The 22,437-nt window shown below is 40.9% G+C and overlaps 1 protein-coding gene across 1 annotated transcript; it reads right to left on the bottom strand.

Moving 5' to 3' along the window:
• Window positions 1-954: 954 nt before the first annotated feature.
• Window positions 955-21,741, bottom strand: htr7c (5-hydroxytryptamine (serotonin) receptor 7c). Its single transcript, XM_040154359.1, has 2 exons — window positions 21,027-21,741; window positions 955-3,052 (listed from the first exon to the last, which is right to left on the bottom strand). Exons 1-2 carry the CDS (start codon window positions 21,491-21,493, stop codon window positions 2,314-2,316), a joined length of 1,206 nt encoding a protein of 401 aa, XP_040010293.1. The 5' UTR covers window positions 21,494-21,741; the 3' UTR covers window positions 955-2,313.
• Window positions 21,742-22,437: the final 696 nt, after the last annotated feature.

The raw sequence follows: 22,437 nt of genomic DNA, 5'->3' as shown, positions 1-22,437 counted from the left end.
AGATCCATTTTTTTCACCATCCTGCAGTTTTCTACCATCCTTACATAAAGATATGAGGCGAACCATACAACGTATAGCAGAGAAGCGCTTTATTCCGAAACTGGACTGTTCGGAAGTTTGGTTTCATTTTGGCTCTCTATAGCCAATAAAGAATCTGATATTTCCAACAAGAATTGGTGAAGACCAATATAACTAAAAAGAGAAGGAAGATTGTACTTACTTTCAACGGATGGCCATATATGACTCCAAATGACTGCTAATGTTGTTCCGTACCTACTAGATGTGTCTGGGCAACAAGTTCACCATATCAACTTAAGAGGTGATACTATGTCACTTGTGTTCAAAAGTGGCCAAAAAGTCCAGTCGTTTTCTGCTTTTGAGGTTAAGTGTAACTTATTCCCCATTGGTTTGCATATCTACAGTACACACCTTCTGACCACAAGACACAACTCATCACAGATGTCAGACTCGACCTCATCTGTGTGTCTCTACAGGACAGTTTCAGTCATGAAAGCAAGCAGACAGCTGTCACCCAGTTTCTGAATGAAAGATTTAGCTCCAGGCAGACAGAGAAATAAAGCGTCTTTTTTGGGTCACCATCCTCAAACACGTCTCCAGAGTCCTTTCAGTAGCATGACGGCCTTGGTGCTAATTCTAATGCTATGAATGTTTCAAAGGCTTCCAGCAGGCCTTAAGGTGCATCTTTATTCCTAATGATAGACCTATCAATCTCGTCAGCAAAGGATGATGACTTTGTACGAGCAACTGCGTGCATCAGACTGTTGATGAGGATATGGGGGCTAGAAAGTAAAGGGGACTTGTGTAGATTGATTCTCACTCTGAAGAACATAAGAAGAACTCCATTGCTGTACTAGTTATGTTTGCATGAACATATATCATCTGAGGTTACCAATTTAGGCCACAATTGCATTTTAACCAAGTGTTTCTTTATTTACAAAGTGTGAAATGCTTTGCCACTTCCCCAGCTTGTTTCTGAAGGTAATGGCAAAGTGGTAAAACAAAGCAAACACAGAGGAATTGTAGACAGATCGATCCTACACAATATAAAATAGCAGTTAATTACAAAATGATGCAAAACAGTGGTACATCTGTTTGGAGAAAATGTACAGTATTCTCAAAAAATCGAGGTAGAAAAAGCAAACACTGCTCAACTGTTGACATTTGACACAGGTTCTTACAGGTTCTTGGATATGTAGCCAGGAGTGAAGTGACCACATTCCGATGTAAAAGGGAAATAGAAACGCTGTTGACAACCAGTGGAGCAAAAGAGTCTGAGGAACATGTAAATTCTTAAAATGAAACTGCAGAGTTCAACAGATTTAGTTTCCCGTGTCAACCAAGAGGGTCAGCAGCCAAATGCGGAATGAATTCGATCAAGACAAAATAACAAGAGTGAAAAAAGTCCACAGTATCATGGTTTCTGACACATACACTATTGAGTTCATACTGAATTCAAGTGTGCGATAAAGTATTTGGGTGAAACATGGAAACATTTCTGCCAAACCTTCATTCACTATTCAAAATCTCTTATGATTTATGTATACAGTGGCATGTAAGACAAATATGTTTCATGCAGACACTAAACAAACTTCTTTCAGTTTCTTTTTATATTAACAAACGCTGACATTTCATTAAAGGAAAATGTTCCCTACATGTTGCATATTAACCAAAATTTTCCATCCACCTATGTTCATTTGGCACCACCACATTTTAAACATTTTTGAAACATTAAAGGTGCTAACGTTAAATTTAGTGAGAAGACCAAAATGAAAGCTATGACTATAAATAAAATGATATAGATAATATTTAATCCTGGCTCAAAGCACAATACACCTCAAAGTCTTTACCTCCTATTTGAAATTAAACTGGGATTTCCTTAGATGCTTTGATGAAGATGCTCAGAAGACATTGTGCACAAAACATGCTTTTCTTTATCAAACATCAATTTTGTTATTGTACAAAGATTTCTTTCTGTTCTCTTTGAAAGCTCTAGGATGATTGATTGTGTTTACATGTCATTTCTTATGACATATGCACAAAAGTAGTGTCAGCTTGTATAGCTCATCAAATACCTTCTATGATTTTCTCCCCCAAAATAGAAAGGCTGAGTCACACACGCTGGAGCGATCGTGCTGTCTCTCTGCCTTTGCGGATGGGCCAGAGAGCCACCAACATTGACTCCCATTCTGTCAGTCTGTGTTTTATCTACAGGCCTGTTGTGTACACGTCGCCCTTTAAGAACCAAGTGTACAAGCACAGGGCCACCGTGCCCCACTTTTTAAACTCAAGGTATTACACCTTGAGAGCCTCATGCACGCCCACAGCGGACAGTCGACGGTTGATGTTGCGATAACGACAGCGGAGAAGGTCACGATAAGTGGAGCGCAGGTCTCGGTTGAAGAAGGCATAGATGAAGGGGTTCATTAGGGAGTTGGCGTAGCCTAACCAGAGCAGCGTGCGCTCCAGCCAGATGGGAACACAGCTACACTCCACTCCACAGATAAAGGGCCTGGCAGTGGACAGTATGAAGAATGGCAGCCAGCACACAGCAAAGACCCCCACGATAACCCCCAGTGTTGTGGCTGCTTTCTGCTCCCGCTTGAAGATGGAGATGTTTCTGCGCTCACGGTGCAGCAGGCGAGACAAGGCGGCACACTCCTCCACCACACCAGGCGGCTTCAAGCCCTGCATGCGCAGCGCCTCATTAGTCACGGTATCAAGGCGTTCGCGCCGCGAAAGGTTGGTGAAGCGGTGCTTGGCGCCGCTCTTGCGAGCAGCCCTAAAGATCTTGTAGTACATGACCAGCATGACCAGCATAGGGATGTAAAAGGCTACAGCTGTGGAGTAGATGGTGTAGCCAAAGTCTTGGCTAATGAGGCACACGCCGGCTGTGTGGACATTTTTGGCCCAGCCGCAGAACGGTGGCAGGGTGATGGATGCTGACACCAGCCACACTCCCAAGATCATCTTTGCCATCAGCTGACCGTTCTGCCGGGCTGGGTAGGTGAGAGGCCGTGTGATCCCTAGATACCTGCGAGGAAAGGAGACAAAAGAAGTATCAGTTCTAACTCCCAGACAGCTCTTCAACATAGGACAAAAAAGCAGTTGAAGCAGAGTATTTTCCTCTAAAACACTTTAATACCTTGTTGAGCGCAGTAGCTTTATTATCTCAAAACCAAGGATGGTTATTCACTTATCACATATAAGCACCAAGGCATTCTGCTGAAGCACAGAAATCTGCTGTCTTCATTAACATGAAAGTGCAGTGCAGAAGCATCAAACACGTCTGCGCATTTCAAAGAGAGACTTTTCAATCAGAGGTCATAAGATTTCTGATTGCCTAGTGGCAATTAGCTGCTTTTCTTTGGCTTTGGAGGAGCTTAGCAGGTTGAGAGGGAGCTATCAATCAAACAGGCAGCTCAGTGGTTTCAAATAGCAGCTGGCAGTGTCAGAAATATAAAGATAAAGTGAGGTGTATAGAACTGAGAAAATAGCCACTATTCGCACAAAATGATACATTTGTGTATACATCTCAGCGTGTTTTAGCTGTATGCCCACAGCCTTCATCAGAACAAAATGCGTCATTGATGGGAGCAGTATATTTGAGACACCAGGCTGTTTTTGTGGTTTCCACTCTATTGTTAATCACCAGATAAAAAGCTTTAGGGAGCACTGGCCAATTCGCCTTGTCGTCCACCAGTGATGCTATCAGCAGTGTGGAAATCCAATTCAGCTCAGTCACCCTGGGCTAGATACGTCACTTAATTCACAGCTTTTTAGGTATTGAGCTTATACACATCATGTCTGGTCAGAAAATGTTACTTTAGCCTAACACATCAGCTTTAATACTTCTACAGCATAGTTTTGTGCTTGTACCAAATGCCATGGCACTGTGTAGAACTGTGTAACTGGCAACACACAGTGCAATTGGTATTGATCTAGCCAATCAGGAGAGAATCAGAATCACTTAGGACAATAGGGTTATAACTCACCCCATCCCCCCAACCACCACCACCATCCCAAACACACACACACACACACACACACACACACACACACACACACACACACACACACACACACGCACACCTTGTTTGTGAATTTGTCAGTGTTTCTATGACAAAATTTTAAAAAATTACATTTACCATTCCTCTCACAACATAAGCCCAGACAATAGATTTCAGGTTCCCGTATAAACTCATGTGCCACATTGTATTACCATGTCTTTCTTAAACATCCCTTGGCTCCAGTTAGTTGTGGTCTGTGAACATTACATAATAACTACTGTTCATTCAACCCCAATCTCTCCAACCACTGCTATGCTTACCTTACAACTCTCACGTAAAATGTACTCCAGCTTTACAGTGGCGGCTGAACACATCCACGCGAGCAGTGTCAAACAGATACAAGACAGATCCTGAGATGGATACACTCCATGCTGTGGGAATTCTTAAGGATACATATGGGATAGCCGGTAATGCAACACTCCTCTCTGAATGCATTCTTCAGTAATGAGGAAGCTGGTTGTGATGCTTATCTGGGGGGATATTTGTGTGTCTGCGGAGTGGTTGTAGGGTAGTTTTCCACAGTCCATGACTCATCTTCAGCCCTTTAGAGGGCAGATCTGTTTTCAGATGCACTCTCATTGGATATAAAATCCTTTCACCATCCTTTTAGAGACAAACGACTGCCAGGTTTGATAAGATAGCACGCATTTTAACACTTCATTACACAGCTTCCTGTGTGTATTTTAGCAGAATGAGCTGATGTGAACATCTGTGGAACTGCCATTGGTTTTATCTTGTGTGTTTTGACACAAAGAGATTTAACTTTACTGGTCCTTTTGAGGCAATAACAGGATACAGAAAAAGTATAAAAGGTATACAATGAGCACAACAAAATGAAAACAGCTGCCTGCTGAAGCTAAAAAACTACGATAACGAGAGCTGTGAGAGTGAACCAAATCAGTAAAGTTGCAGGCCATAAAACAATAACAATAAGCTTAAAGATACTAAAAAGCTCTGCAGAGCTGAAGAGAACTGGATTCAGCACTATAAGCAAAATGTCTCACATTACACACAGTCATCTGATACATTATTAATATAAAAATATTGATTATATTACATATATTTAAGATTTTTCATTCATTTTATAGTTTGTTATCTGCCATATTTAATTAATTGAACTCAGATACATAAATCAGTGAAAGTACAGCATGTTGTACAAAATGCATAACATATTTAAAACCACATGGGATACCTCACACCTCAGAGGAGGCACATAATCAAGCTTAAAACCAGTGGCAAAGTATTATAATCACCTCCCATAAAACAGCGTGTGTTTAGCAGAAACAGTGACACACACGGGGAGTTTAGAGAAATTTTTTTCCTATCTTCGGATGATTTGGGACATATCCACAGCTGCAGCAGCCCTCAGGGATTACCCAGCCACAGACAAACAGCGTGCCAGAGCCAATGGAGAATTCCATTACTTCCACTAGGCTACCAGTATAGAAAAAACCAATAACTGACCCTCTTGTGCAACAGTCGTCAGTCATCAAGGAGCACCTTTGAAACCTTTTATGTCTGAGAAGGGATACACAGTTAAATATTTACCAAGTTGCACTAGAATTGGATCGCAGAGTGGTAAATCTGGAACAGGTTCCCCTAAAAAGGAAGTAACAGGGCGGGAGGGAAGTCTGACAAATTACCGTTTTCCCAAAGAATCTTTCCTCACTCATTCATCTCACTATTGAGGGATTTATAATTCCTATATCATTGCTCTTCAGGGCATTCCAGATTTAGCCTCTGAAAAAGTGAAGTGTTCCCCATTTTAGGGAGAAAATCTTTTTTTGTTACAGTCTATCTGTGTGAGTGAAGTAGACCCAGAGATACAGACATCGCCTGAAATCAGCACAATTTTTTTGAAGAATGTCTCTTCAGGAACTGAGAAGTGCAGCTCAGCTGCTTTTTAGCAAGCAGTCAGCAGTGGGTATTAACTGCTTTCATGCTTGGTTTGTTTTACATAAAGTGAATGAGAGGGCTGAAAAAGGGGGAAATCCGAAAACACCCAATTCCTTATTCCATCTATGGTCATCGGAAACTCTAATTGTTGCAAATCAGATGTCTGCAGAATATATGAGAGAACAATTTGTGTCCTTATTGATTTTACAATGTTAAATTAGTCGGGTTTTGACCAGCTGGAAGACTAACCTTAAACCCATGTAAGGTTTCTCTTTAAGTAAAAATAAAAACAAAACAAAATAAATAAATAATAAAAATGAGACCATGTTTATTTCAACAGAGATGTAATCACAGAGTATTTATTCTAACCTGCCCTAGACTGAGGAGGCCCAGATCTGTCTATTGAAAGTTCTGGGATATCTCTGACATCAGACAACAACCTCAGTCCTCAAGGACTTCTTCAGCTCCCATGTTCTACTTGAGTAGCCTCCGTAAGACAGAAACTGAGTTGCTTCTCTCACAGAGCACACTGCTCAACATGAGTCGAATCGTAATTTCCTCCTCAACCAGGAAGCAAAGGAGCAATCCCATCTGTCTCATGCTTTACACAGAATTCAGCCTTACTCTTTTTAGTTCAAACTCACTTGCACCCTTTTTAGGTCAGGTTCTGTTTGTTCTCTGACTTCTGCTCAGGTTAAGGTTTGTATGGGTGAGTAAAGTAGCAGCAGTAGTGTTTTTTAAATCTCATTTAGACTCTTACATAAGCCAAACTGAGTCATCCCTCAACAGACATCCTTCTTCCCTCAGATTGCTAGCTTAGGTAAGACTGGGGTCAAATAGTCTGTGAATAACTGTCGGCACTTATTTTAGCCTACATGTAATCGAAGATGCTTGGGAATTGCCACAAGACAAAAGAAAAGTTTACCTGAGAATTCATAGGTCAAAATTGTGGATACTTTATTGTAACTGAGCACTTATGGGCTCTAAGTCTGTGCTGGTAAACATCAAAATATTCAGATGTTCAAGAGGTGACTGCAGGATTTTGACCAGGTAATAGTGTACTTGCCTGAGTAGACTATAATGTTAAGTTTAGAAGGTCATTTAACCCAAATTACAAAAACATATACTTTCCATATTATATTATTATTATATTACCCCTTTGAAACCATTATGCTTTGCCATATACTGCTAATTATGTTGCTGTGGTAAGCTTGTTTAAATAGTGAGCTATTTGCAGAATGACTGTGTACTTGAAAGACACACTTTGCTACACACAGTGCATCCACTCATCTGACCTTAAGTCCTGAAACCTTTGTGATGTCTGTTTTACTTCCTCCTGATTGTTGTAAAGTGCTTGTGTGGATATTTTATGGCCTTGGCAGCGCAGCACACCACCTGTCCCTATCAGTGGTTTACTGGCTCTCACAGCAATAGAGATGATGAGCAGCTATTAGAGCTACAGTGAGCATGTCCATCCCCCCAACAGTGGAGCTGGGTGTCTTTGCACAAGAAAGAAATGACAAGGAATGAGATCAGGGGAGAGAATAGGGTAATAGAAGAGATATGGCAACGAAAAAACTATGCATAAACTCAGCAACAAAGTAGAAGCTAATTCAGTAAAACCACAGACGATGTCTGTGCATGACACTCACAGACAACAGCTAGAGGTGTTGAAGGTGTTGAGCAGAGGAAACTCCAAGGGAGACACAGCAAGGTGACTTAAGGGGTGGGTTATACTCAAAATAAAGTAGTTTGTTTGACATGTCATCTACCCACGTCTGACGGCAAAAGTTTAAAGGGCAGATTGAGAAGGGGGAATGATGGTCCATTCTATTGGACAATCTTTCGTGGGAGGTATTCATAGTGTTGGACACGTTTGGAAATACAAAAAATTGAACAGAAATACATTTGTTGTGTGTCAAATGTTAAAAAAAAAGAAATAGCCAAGAAATAGTCTGGCACTTGTAAAACCATGTGTCGTTTTTACACTTTGGTTTGGTGCAGGTAGACAGATTTTGTTACCTTTGGACCACCATATATTTCTTTTGACAAAATGAAATATCTTAACTAGCTCTATTTTCTAGCTTTAACCTGTAGTCAATATTTTTTTTTGTCAAACTTCTATATTTAAGGTCAAAAATGGACTCTCTTGCTCAACATTAAAATGCCCTTTAGACACATTAACTCTTCCTGTCTTATTGCTGTTGCTAGCAGCTTTCTGTTTCTGTTCAGAACAGCAGTCCCTGCTGCGCTACAAGCCGAAACACACCACTGGGATCCTGCCTTTATATTGTGTGCATTTTATTTTAAGTTTAAGTAAAAAACATCAGCAATTCCCATCACACACATTATTTAACGCTCTCTTCTCTTTTTGGCTCACTCTTTGGACTCCCTGTCCCACCGGACTCTGACGAAATCATCTATCCCTGATCTCTCACTAGTGTGTTTCGACCTTTTCACTGTGATAATATTAGCGTCGGAGAGCTTCTCTCAGCTCTTCCAGGCCTCAAGATACTTGGAAAGCACTCAAACGTATTTTTTAATCTGTGATCCACGGTTTATTGGTCAATCTATCATACACTGGACAGCAGTGTTTTGTGCGGCTCCATTCGTTCCATTACTAGTTCTAAGTGTCTTTTACTGCCCCAGCATAAGGTGGATTGTGATTCAGTGGGGAAACTGCTTTAAACAAACTGAACCGACTATATTTCCAAAATGCATGCATCGTGACAAAAACGTTTCTTACTAAAGATTGCGGTTATGCTGTTTAATATTTAGTTGGGCCACTACGCCTTATAGACACATTAATTTTATCATTATCTTGTAAGTGTACATGATTCTTCCTTATCAAGAATTTTTCTGTCACGCTGGTCAACCCTGTTTTCTAGAAATTACAATTATATATTACCAAACTGTTCTCTCATTTATGTTGTGTTGACAAACATAATTTCTTCCTGGTTTGTGTTCACAGGTGAAGTTGTTGTTGTTTTTTTTGAGTGAATGAAGTGCTACATTTTTTAAATGTATCTATCTACCTGGGGGGAAGGAAATGAAATACATTGTCAGGAAACATTTTACTTACCGTATATGTTCAGTGTCAACATTTTAGTACTGCAAACGGTACCTGACATTTATTTTCAAGTTGGTCGCTCCTGGTTGAGAGCCCAGATTGTCATTAGTTGTTAGTTAGTTTCCTCTGATAAATTTGCAGCTCGTCTTACTGTTTCTTGTAGTTAATATTCTGGAGCAAAAGCAAATTGGTCACAACCTTAATTTTCATGGCCTCACCTATAAATAATTATTATGTAAGCAAAATAATGAGGTTAGCACAAAATTTACATATGCATAACAACAAACAGGCTTTATTTTTTTGACCAGCACTGTTAGGAAGCTTCTCAGTCAACTAAAACTTTTAGTCACGCCTTGTGTCTCTGGTCTTTTGGTTGGTGTAGCATGTGGTTTTCACTGTTTCTGTAATCTGGACCAAAGTGTTTTCAGTGATGAGATAAGTGAAGAAAAGAAACAGTTTTGTGTGTCACTGATGTCTGTGTTTAAATTAGTAAATTAAATCTACATCGTCCCGGCGTTTACTTTTATTTTCTGATTGGATTTTTTTCCCTGCTTGTTATGTATTTAGCCATTTTCTGCTCCCTGTCAATTCTTTAATGGACTTCCATTATGGTGGTAGCCATGGTGACCAGATTTGCGATGCAGCCACAAAGCCTCTATAGACCCTTCTCTCTTCCAAGAAAATTTAATTTGTACATGTACATGCATGCCATTTCCTCAGTGGGATATGTTTAGAAAGAATTTTTAATTTGTGTGTAATATGGCATGTGAAGTGCTATTACTGACCACCAAAATGTAAATTTTACTGTGGGCAGGTGCTCTCAAATATTAATGAATATTAATAACTCTCTCTTTATTATTATACAATGACTGAATTCTGATAGTGGAAGGTGAATAAGTATGTGCCAGTGAGTCCATCTTCCTCTCCTTTTCCTGTCATGATGATGTGAGAGAGCGAGTGTGAAGAGCCCCTTCTTCTTTGTCGCCTTCCATTTGGTTCTATGATTCGCTCTCTCAAAGGACACTTCGAAAACTAAATAAGCTTAAAGGATGTTTCAGATGTGGGGGAGAAAATCTAATTCTCCACTTCCTCACGTTTTACTTCTGACCTTTTAGAAAAAATGTTGAACAGTTTTAGTTACCAAGGATACCACAGGCAGCTCCTCTTTTTCCAATTTGGCGTGTGGCCAGCAGTTGGTAGCCTATAGCTGAAGTAGCTGCACAACCCATTATATGTCATCATTTTGTGGCTCGGCAAATGGAACAGGACAGTGAGGAGTAGATGCACCTAACTTGCTCCTTAGTCAGTATTGACTAAAAGCAGCAGTTGAGGGCTCTGCTTTTTTCCACCTCCGATTCTCTTACTGACATTTTATTTTTGGGAAATGAAAATATTACTTACTTCCTATTTTAAAAAAACCCATACCTGTGTTTATTTAAGATGAAGAAAAAATGCTCTGAATTTTGGCATTTTAACCCCAGAGTTCAACTTGTGTACACACATAGAAAATATGTGACTCCATGATACAGTCTGATACATTAACTCAACACTAAAACATATTTATCTTTTAGGAATTTTATATAGCGTAAATTTATAACCATATTATAACCCCTGTCCATTTTTTTATTAAGAAGATAAAAATGATAACAATACTGGAAAAACAGAACCAAAATCCCCAAATCTTTCACATTCAAGCTCATGTCAGCATAACATGACATATACCATGAGGCCTAACAGTATAATTAGAAGTGAATGAAACATTAATTCAAAATCCTGATTCACATTAGGCAAATCAATGGCATTATTATAATGAATTCTTTTCTAGAATTCTGCCTCACACAGGATGTTGAATGAAAACATGTTCAATTCATATATCCTACACAAATTCCCACTATAATTAAACACAAACGTCAACGAAACCTCAGCTACAATAAACACATTCCAACTTCCAAAACGTTTTCAGTGTCAACATTCCTGAGTGCAATGTATTTATACAAACATAGCCTAAGAAACATGAAAAACATAAAATATATGACTGGCATCTAAGGAATTCATTCCAGGAGCCCAAAATGTAAGTGTTTTTCAAAACAAATTTAACAAATTTAAAGTTATAAAAGTGCATCACCCAGCACCAGGTATCATATCTTATGAGCCCTTCTTCAAAAGGCAGATACAACATGGCATTGTGAGAAATGCGGACACAATAATTGACTCAAATTCCATGGCGAAAAAATGGCCTGCCTCAATAATGCCCCAAAGCTTTAACATCTTTCACTCATACCTTTTCTTTATTCCTTTTTATGTAAAGGACTTTGAATTGCCTTGTTGTCAAAGGGTGCTACACAAATAAACTTGCGTTGCCTTACCTAAGTCCTCTCCCAACAGATTTGCCTCCAGTATATAGTGCAACGGTTGCCTCATCACTGTCTTAAAATAGTAGCTCATATGTAACATCATTGACAAGGGCATCAAACATCATCAAAGAAGCAGATACAGTGTGTACAGGTCTTCTCTTTCACTGGGGTTATGTGCAAGTGTAAATCATGTCATGTTAGAAAAAGAAGAATTCTTACATTTTTTGTTCATATTAACAGCTCTCCGCTATTCTCAACCTAAACAGTACAACACAGGAGATCTGAGGACGTCTGTGATCTTCTAAATGAATAACTGGATCCACAGTATGCCTCCAGTCTTCAGTCAGATGTTAGGTGTGCCGTTTTAATGGAAAATAAAATATGCAACCTATAAATCACTCAATTAAGTAGTATTCTATACAGAAACATTTAGGTAAAACATATGAGAAAGGTGCACAAAGGGAATACCTTATGTTCAGCTATGCCAGAATAATAATTCAAGCAAAAAGGAATAATGGCAGCCTTACTGCTCACATCAGCAAGACTGACATTGTTTTTCACAAGTAAATTGAATGTACTGTAATTTGATTTGGCACCAGATTAACTCAGAACATCAGGTGTGGAGGTGGAATCTATGTTCCTGTCTGAGCAGTGTGACTGATGGCAGGAATATTCATAACAAAAGTAATTTAACTACTGTTTATCTCGCCTATGAGCAGTGGGGGAGAAAACATTTCAGAGTTATTCAGCCTCTTTCTGCTAGAGAAACGGGTTTAAATGTACAGTATGACATTGATTCATCTCAAGGCAGGCTAATTTGAAAGATAGACAAACAAAATACCGTTATAGGTGAGCAAACACAGCTGGGACAACAAGATAATAATACTGATAATACAGACCCAGCGGAGTAAAGGTCACTTTAGTGTTGACACAGCAGTGCATATAATGATGGGTAATAAACAGTCAATCTAGACATAATACTGAACAGTGCAATGAACTTCACATATACAAAAGAAATGAAGGGGTATAACTCTTAACAGCCTAGTGGTCATTAAAATAACAGAACCTTTCATCTGTGACTATATACCAGGCTTTGGGGAGGTTAAGTGACACTAAAATCATCCATCTTTGCCCTGCCAGATCATTGGCTCCAAGTTCACATGCATGACAGCATGTTGCGTGACAGTGGGCCAAGAATTTACCTCAGTGAGGAGTTTTATTAAAGATTGGTACTCGTGGCCTAGCCTGGCAGTAAGAGGTGGCTAATGTCCATGCTTATTCAATCAGGTGGCGCTCAGACTAACAGGCAAATTTCAACAAACACACGATTGAGATTTATGGGGGTATAGAGCGACAGTAAATAGACACAGACACACAAACACAATCCCATCCCAGAACTGCCAAACTGTTCTGAATGCCTACTAGCTAATAAAATGTCCTGGTTTAAATTTTAGTTGCCTACTCATTATGTATAGTACTGTATGCTGTTGAGTGGTTTAACAGGTAAACTGACCAGTGTCCCGAAAATCTTCTGCAAAATTGGATTGAGGATGGTCACCACAAAGTCTCTCCAACAGCAGCTAATATCTACGGTTGCCCTGGAATTGTAGGTGTTCAGATTTCCATTTTGCTGAGCACTTCAAGTGTGATTCCATCTATTTTTCTCAACAGTTGATTCCAAGGTCAAGAGGGAACTTTCACTCTCAACTGTGTCTGCAATGTTAATGCACTGGATTTCATTTGATGTTGCTTATGACTTTTCCTATTCCCAGTGCGTCACATACGGAGACACAGGCATTTCAAAAAGTGCAGGGCTGCATACAGTGCAATGACCCAGTTAGTGGGCAGTACTAGGGTTCAGTTTCGTGCTCAAGGGGAGTTTGGCAGTGATGTGGGTACCATAACTCAATCTGCTCTTTCATAGCTGGAATAGAAACTCAGTTCAGTGCCAGGGGTCTAATCACTAACTTCTAAGCACCAGAATTAAGCTACAAAGTCACATGGAACATTTCAATCATACAATGCTCTTGGATAATGAGTTTCAAATTAACTGACAACTGCAACAGATCAATGCACAGCAGTGAACATATATGAAGAGTGGTGTGCCAGTGAGAGAAATATCACGTTATTTCTTAATGTCTGCATTTCTAAAGGGAATTGCTTTTAAAAGCTGTTGCCTTTAGGAGCTTTACAGTACAGCTCAAACAGAGACACCTGTAGTTTATGCTCCCTCTAAAAATAGATACACATGAATGCACAAGATTTAAAAAGTTAACTTCTCAGTAATTGTTGATACGATCATTCATACTGCCTGATTTAATAGACTGTATACTATAAATATTCAGTTCATTTGCACGGACGAGCTGATTGCCAAAACTTGAGTTGCATAGTTACTCTGCAATAGCACCATGCTAAATGTTCCAGATATATTATCTGCAATCCACAGCATGATGTGTGTTGATCTGTGTTTATTTGCGGTCTCTAAGTTCCATTATCTCACTGCCTGGTAAATGTTCATTGGCCCTATGTTCAATCTTGATGAATAATGGACCCCACCTTTGTTATGCCAAACACAAAACATGATTTATGCCACAGTAAAGTCATGCGGCGCTTTTCCCTTTTCTGCTTCCTGTCCCTGGAGATTGCTAGGTAAATAGGATGACAAGTTAGGGATAGCAAAATAAAACTAAGATCTCTATCTGTGGAGTCAATACTAATCCATCATCCTCCATTTCAAATTGCTCCGGAAACTGCAACATACCAATACTGCTAACAACGTATGAAGGATGCTTATCCCCAGCTTTTTAGGAATTAAGGGTTTCTAACAGTTTTCATCAAGCATATGTCTATAAAACTCCCTCAAAACACCAATAACCTTGTATATTTCACTTCAAGGAAGTAAAGCACAAACATCCAATGTGGGTCCGGTGGTTCTTACCAAACAAGAGGGACATGCAAATTATGCCAAACATCAGCAGAACAGGCCAGAGCAACCTTCTTCATGGCCTAATTTTCATTTTTGAATGCACTGAATATTTTCATGTCAGTCTTTGATTCAACAATACCACTGCTACTATTCAAATATTATGCAGAGCTGAATTCAATTCAAGAGCTCACTGATTAGTTACATAGGCAAATCTGATTTAAATGGCTCCCAACAAAGAAAACCAATGAATCACCAAGACTAGGTCAAAACCTAGTATGTGGCTGGACCGACCTTTATCTGTTTGCTTCTCTGCTACTTTCTGTGCTCACATATACAGTATTTTAATACAGCCGAATTCCCCATAAAACTGTTCTCATTTAGTTTTTTTTCTGTTTCTGTTGTCAGACAACGGAACAAATATGAAATAGTGACTGAAATGCGGCCCATTAAGACGACATGTTAACCAGCAGTCACTTCCAAGCCATTTCCAAACTGCTGCTCTGCTCTGCTCAAATCCTGATTTTATAACCGCAACATCGTCTGACAAAAGCACCATACCTGTAAGTTAAAGACAACAGCTGTGCTGTAATATCAGCTATATTGACTTGTAACATGATCACTCAGAGAGAGAGTTAGAAGCTCATTCACATCTATGTCAGCTGCCGTGTGGTCAACTGAATGAGACGCATAGAGAGGTTTGCCTGCGGAGGGAAAGCCCAAACTAGAGCTTGCAGGGCAATACCGGCAGCTCTCTTCTGTGGAAAGTAGCTAAGGTTTGCTAAATAACTTTTCGGTCTGTTTTTGAAAAAAAGTCACTAAAGGGGTGTGGAAAGACGTCAAATGTAGCAACAAAGACTAACTTGGCAACACTGCCAGTAAACCCCTCCCCAATGACGTAACAGAAACTGTTTGCACCTATTTATTTTCAAAGAGAGACGACCAGTGGTATAACTTCAGAACTTAGTCACGAGTCATTCGGATGACCAGTGGTGTAACTCTGTCACGCACTCGGTCAATCTCTCAGTCAGTCGATCAGTCAGTCACTCACGGACATTTGCATTTATATGACTGGCCCCGCTTTTGCGGTCCATACAGAAAGATAAATCAATCCGCAGAGCATGTGATCTGTCAGTGAAGCATGAATCTTTCTCTACCATAAATTCTAACCACGTCCCTTGCAAGGGCAAGGGCCAGCCTCTCTGCATAAGACTTTGTCTCAATTCTCATGCTTAACCCTTCCCCTCACTTTGGAGTGTCCCTCCAAAGCGAGGGCCAGTTGTCAAAATATTTAAAAAAACTATGCTGTGGAGTTGGACATTTAATATGACTTGAAGCCAACGGCAGAGCAAAAACCACATGTGCAGGGTCATCATTAGCCATGCTAGCGGTGCGGCTCTAGGGAGGGCAATCTCGGCCAGTCCACCACTTTGGTCCAGACTGAAATACCTAAACAACTATTGCTATAACTACAACAAATATTATACCTGCTAAACATCAGCATGTTATTTTATCATTGTTAGCATGTTAACATGCTGACATTGGCATTTAGCTCAAACCACTGCTTTAAGTGCAACCTCGCAGGGCCGCTAGCATGCCTGGAGACTATTAGTCTTGATTCCTTCTTCTTGATTACTTTATTACATTCAGTTTAATGAATGTGATCGCTTAAAAGAGAACAAAGTGATAATGGAATTAGAAGAGGAAGGACAAGGGTGAAGTAAAGGCAAACGGAAAAATGGGGTGCATGATAACACACTATGTACAGTGCACACTGTGGTTTGGTTCAAGTGACCTCTAACAGAGCTTTAAGTCACTTCACCATATCCATTCTCAATTATCTGCCAGTTAGCACAATCGAACATGTTGATGGCTAAGCAAAATATGTTTCTTTTCTAAATTAGCACTATATTAGGATTTGGTTCAGAGATTTAAAAAAAAGAGAGATTCTTGGTAATAAACACTTTGATGCACAAACATGTTGTTAGTAACGGATTTTTTTCTTTTTATTTTCATTTCACATGTAGGTAGACAGACCACTAAATCTGCTAAATATGGAAACTTGCACATGCTGCCATAGATTTAGCCAGAACTAAATATATTTGTTTTTCAAATGAACCAACTGGAAGCCCTTAGATAATAGTTGCTTACACCTTGCAAGATAAATTGCTTCAAATCTCAAGTAAATAACCTTACAAACCTTTGTAATTACCGTAACCTCATGAACCTCAGTACCAAAACTCTGATAAAAGTAAAGAACAATCACAGAGTCAACAGACAAACAATTAGCAGCCGCCATCATTTTGCTCTCCTCCTTTTGATTTTCTGTTCTCAAACATCTCAGCCCCCTTTGGATCCATTCCCACACACACCACCCTATCTGATCACATTATCAGCAAACAATTTGTCTCTCACCTCATGTGCTTCTGTAATAAAAGTCAAAAAGGACAGTCAAAAAGGATTGAAACAGAACTGTGGTTCATAGTACAAGCACCACTTATCAATGATTAACTTGCCAAATGCCTTCTCATAGCATTTTTATTTAATGGTGCTTTGAAATATTTTCATTGACAGCAGTTTTGCTCTAGAAAGAGTGCTTGTTTACAGGATACGAGCAGTGATACATTTTAAATTTAAATGTTGTTTCCTCTGTAAAGATAAGAGTGGTTTTTCCCTCTCAGTATGAAATAGCTGTAGTGGCTTGTGACATGAAATGTGTCCCTTATGGTTTCTAAAACACTCTGTAAACTGGTTGGGATCACAGGATTTAGGAATTCACTGTAACATCCTATTTAGTAGCGAAACACACTCTCTGTCCCGATTTAGCTTTTCTTTAAAAGCATGAACTGCCTTTCATCTGATCAGACTGGCCTAGCAGAACATATCCAATCCTCCACATTCCGGCAAGGTGGCCGACAAGTTGGAAGTGAATAGTGCCTGAGAGAGTGGGGCTTAGGCGTCACATCACATTACCTGAGGATGCGTCAGCTAGGTCAAGTCATCTGTGGCCGCTGCTGCAGGTGGATGTTCCCCGGCTGCACTAAGCAGGCGCCGTCTCTCCTGGGACAAACTCTGGCGCTGACTTCCCAAAAATTATTATCACATGTGGAGGGCAGGTCGATGTGGGAGATGTGTGTGAACTCAGCACATCAGTGACACACCAGTTGGTAGAAAGGATGTAAAGGCTGCGGCTAATCCTGCTGCCATCTATGGGCCCTAGCTAGCGTGATTTCCTCCCTCAAATCCCCTGCAGGAGTTTACAGGTGTGATCACACCTACACTGTATTTTCTTTAGTCTGAACAATGGTGGAAAAGTTTACTGCAGTTATGTGATATTTTTTCTTGACCTACATCCCATCCATCTTCCACAAGTCCATAGATAGTTACACCGGGCTATATTTGATTTGCAGTTTTATATTGTGTCTGTCTCTTGCTATACCGAGCTCCTCCATTCCTTTAGTGCCGTCTTTTCTTAGACGTCAGAAAACGACTACCATCTCTTCTCACTGTTGTGAATAAATCATTCATATTTGACTTTTGAATTATTGAACTTACAACATATTACTCTCAGTGAAGGTAAGAACTGGCTGTAGCCAAAAGAGATACTAACTTTTTAGGGAAGTGGGCACGAATGTGGCTAACCCTTGGCTGAAATTACATGCCGGGATGCCTTTGAAAAGACCAGACCTGCATTAGTTTAGACTGGAGGCTTTGAGTATATAACTTATCTTTTACTCACTTCACAACACTCAGACTAGACTTTTCTGCTGTGACTGGATCAATGCTTTGGTGTGTTAGCTTCAATTTGTAGTGTTGAATCCCCACTTAAAGAGGATGGAAGTGATGAATGGGTACTCATCCATAAGCATGGCTTTCACAGCCATAAATCAGCATTTCCACATACAGTACAAAATCAATACCAATACCACCATTCTGCAGTTATGTTGACATGACCTAGACGTGATCCCAATAGCTTGCTGTTATTGTGTGAGAACGGTTACTAAACCAAGTTTTATAAGGGGAGTTGCTACTATAGAAGATGACATTTCAAGCATATTGCAGGGGGAAAAAGAGGCAATTGGTTGGACATTCAGATTTGGAATTGATGTAGGATTATTCTGTTTATTATTTAAAAAGTTGAAAGGTAGTTTCTTATGTCCATTAGATTCATAATACGTATATTAAGTAGAAGTGTGTGCAAAGACGATATAGTGTTTTAGGCCTATTTGTGGAAAATGCTGCAAATCGATGAGCAGGAATGTTTAGTGGCCATATTGAATTTTTATATGATTTTTGCATTATTGTGATGAAGTACTTTGATTTATTAGGTCTTTCATTTGCTAAATTAAATAAATGCAGGTAAATGCATCCTAACAAATGCCCCTTAACCACAGTATTATTTTGCCACACTGTGTCCTGTGACAAGAAATTCGCCTTTTTACAACATGAGGTATAAGTTTACTCATCACTGTGAGCATTTAAGTCAAACAGTAGTTATTGATTAAACCTGTGTCAACGTGTATGGATGGCGGATGTCGGTTACTCTATTCCAACAGGATTCCAGTCTCTCTGATGGCATCCACGTCAAGCCTGTCAAGTCACTGCGGGATGATATATACATATACAGTGCAGCATTTCCTCTGTAAACCTTAAGCCGCTCCAAGAGACAATTAGCACCCCTCTCTGCAGCGGAGCACCTCGTCTTCAGGGACTGTTTAACCCCCTAACCTCCACCACTACACACCTGTTCAATCCTGAGCCTTATTTGCAGCACTCCCTACTCTTCCGCTTCATATTACAGCGCATGTCCTTGGGAATCCTGGGCGACAGCGAGAGAGCCCTAATTACAGCTAATCATGTTTCTAATTGGCAAATCCCATCCTAATGAATTATTGCTATGATTCCCATTGTGACTCATATGCCAAACTCTGCAGTGTTTAATTAAAATGAGTCTTTTCATGGAGATCAGCGAAAACAGTTCACAGAACTGTCTTTGTAGCTTGTGTGGGGATGAAAATAATCCCAGAGTGACATCACATTATTTTAAATTCTCAATTTAGTCTTGCGCCTGGCAAAAGGCAGAGGGACTGGGACATGCTCTGCTAGAATGGTGTGGTTTGGTGGGTGTGCGTGCTTTCATTTCAAGGGTAACACAATTAATCATCAACTCTATCTTCTCAGACGTGCTCACTCACAGGTCGGTCCATTTTTCCTTTTTGAGTATATACTGTAGCCACCTGACGAAGCTGGTTTGCCACACTTCCGCTTATGTATCCTCCACTGGATGACAAAGAGGGGCCTTGTATATTTGCTGAGGTTAAGATGGAAAAAATGTAATTCTACAGAATGGTGCCGCAGAAGGATGTGTAACTGGTTTCATACTGGTGGCCAGCTCATGACCTCACTGAGGACAGAGTGGCCACAGTTGACGCACAAATCCTACATCAGGCTTGTCTGCCTTTACTACAACTAATCTTGTTACCTCCTATCCAACCAGCCCAAAACACAGTCATACCTCTGTCAGCCTTACCACAGCTGACTGGAGCAATCAAAGTGTATCACACTGTGATATCTTTGATCCATTGCCTCCAATAATATCATTAGCTCCTCAAGCATATAGTCCTGAAGTTCCTCATGCACGGCGCATGCACGAGCATGACACATGCATTGTTCTGGGTGCAATGCACTGAGGCAATAACGCCTGATTGGCAGGTGGGAGGAAATAATCAGATCATCAATACTACAATGAGCTTTTTTCTCCATTAAGGTTACTGAGGCAGAACAGTAACACCAATCACCTTTTATTTCATTGTGGATTATAGTGGGAGCAGTGGACATGTCTCATTTGTCACAAGCTATCAGGCTCCACTGTGGCATTATGAGCAGAGACTCCAAAGAGCTCTAGTATGCCTGAGGTGCAGATGATCCTGATGGATCTTGATTGGTGGGGGTGATTGCTCAAGCCTTGCTTTCCCCAGTTTAACTGTAGCATTTCAAGCGACTCACAGTCGGGCGTCATTTTGGAACAGTGTGCTGATGCAAAACACCAGGGTGGTAACCCCCATATTTACATTATGTATGTAAGTAGTGAGACAGAAAAACAGTATTTGTAGTTGAGCTTCCTCAGAGGTGAGCTGCTGGACGATGCGTAAAGTGAATTCCAGCAGTTTTTGATTTGGTCTTATCGTTATGGGGCTGTAATAATAAAGAGCGCGTTCGACCTCTGTGAACTTAACAGAAATGTAGGACGATGGTAAATCATGTATCAAAGTCCTAGGGCGCCGATCCTAAGAGCGTAGGCTAATTGCAGGAAACACTGCCCCCGGTCGGGCCAAGCAAATGAATCGAGGGTGCTACAAATTAATCATGGTCTGCGTATTCATTTTCTGGATCAGTGGCTTCAACCGCACAGATAATCAGAGGAACCGTTGATCTGGAATAAGGCATTTAAAAGCCGTCCTCTGGTGCAGAACGCCCAGTTATTTCATGCGTTTAGATCACAGTTCATTACTTCATTTGACACTTGAACTGTTCATACCCTCAGTGTACCTAAGTGGGTTGGAGCAGCTTGTATTTGTCTCCTCCGTGTCATTTCAATGCAAGGCGCACTGCGTGCGTAATTTCGGTACCGCTGGAAAAGGACAGCCCTCACGAGACAAGCAGCTCGAGTCCGGCTGCTAACTTTTGAAACTCACCTATCCACGCTGATCACACACAGGGTCATGATGGAGGCAGTGCAGCACATTACATCCATGCCGATGAAGATGTTGCAGAAGACCTCCCCAAAAAGCCACTTGCCCCCGGTGAGGTCTGTCACTATCACAAACGGCATCACAACTATGGCCACCGACAGGTCCGCCACTGCTAGGGACACCAGAAGGTAGTTCGAAGGCTGCCTTAGTTTCTTCACCACGCACACCGCGATCACCACCAGCGTGTTTCCCATCACGGTGACCGCCGTGATGATCGCCAGCATCACCCCGATGATGATCTTCTCCGGGCGCCCGAAATCCAACAGCTGCTCCCCGCACGACTCGTTCCACATGGCTGTGGGACTAATGGTGACGGGGACGTTGTAGAGAAGCTGCAGGCTGCCATTGGTAACTTCGGAAATGTCCTCTTTCTTGTTAAAAGTGAAGTCAATCCCGGAAGTATTGAACATCACGACAACGTTATCCCAGTAGGGGTGCCAGGGACGCCTCGCCAGTGCGCTCCAATTACGCGCATATTTGGATGTGTAAACTGCTATCGGCTCCTGTCCAGCGGTTTTCGATTGAGGCTGTTGTGGCTGCACCACATCAGAGCTGCAAACAACTCAAAGGGCTTCTTGACTGCTTCCTGTTTAGGAATCATCCGTCTGAAAGAAATGTTATATAGGTGCCTGGTCCGTCCCTAGAGGGCAAAATAGCTTCTGCTCCAAACCTAAGAAATGAAAAAAAAAAGTTACGGAATCTAAATCTAGCCTCTCCAGAAGCCCTTTCTTTATCACTGCACTACCCCGAGAAAAATGGACTATTTGGGTAAAGCGCTGCGCAAGCCACATCTAACCAAGTGACGCACCACTTAACACGCACAGACAGCCTACTAACTGGACACATGCGGCACTTAAGAGATAAGTCAGCCCAGCCTTTTTTGGAGGAGGAAAGAGCACCTGATTATAAATAGAATATCTCACAAAAGCAACGCCGCTTGACTAAAAGTGCATTTTCTCTTGCAGTGGACAATATTATTTTCTACTGCCATGTGACGGTGCTTTTCGTGGTTGCCCTGGCCCCTCAAATTAAAGCACTGAAGACAAATCAAAAGAGAAAATCCAGCTCCGGTGATGATGTTGGGAGACAGAAGTGACATATGGGAAAGCTTCTCAGGACTCTGGGCTGCTTGTATCCTCATCCAGGCAGCTGTGGTGTGTTTGTCCCCTCTGGCTCTGGAGGGGCCAGTGCAGCTTTTCTTTCAACCCCCCTCCACAGCCTGTCACAGCTGCTACCCTCAACCCTTCTGATGTGAGCCACCACAGCCTTGGCCTTTTACTCACCATTACCTGCTCTTTAGTCTGACAGACAGGTCAGTAATGATTGTCACATCAGATGAATGCCTGTGACCACT

This window comes from Xiphias gladius, chromosome 19 (genome assembly GCF_016859285.1).
Source record: "Xiphias gladius isolate SHS-SW01 ecotype Sanya breed wild chromosome 19, ASM1685928v1, whole genome shotgun sequence".
Taxonomy (NCBI): Eukaryota; Metazoa; Chordata; class Actinopteri; order Istiophoriformes; family Xiphiidae; genus Xiphias; species Xiphias gladius.
This window is presented reverse-complemented; position numbering and strand designations above follow the sequence as displayed.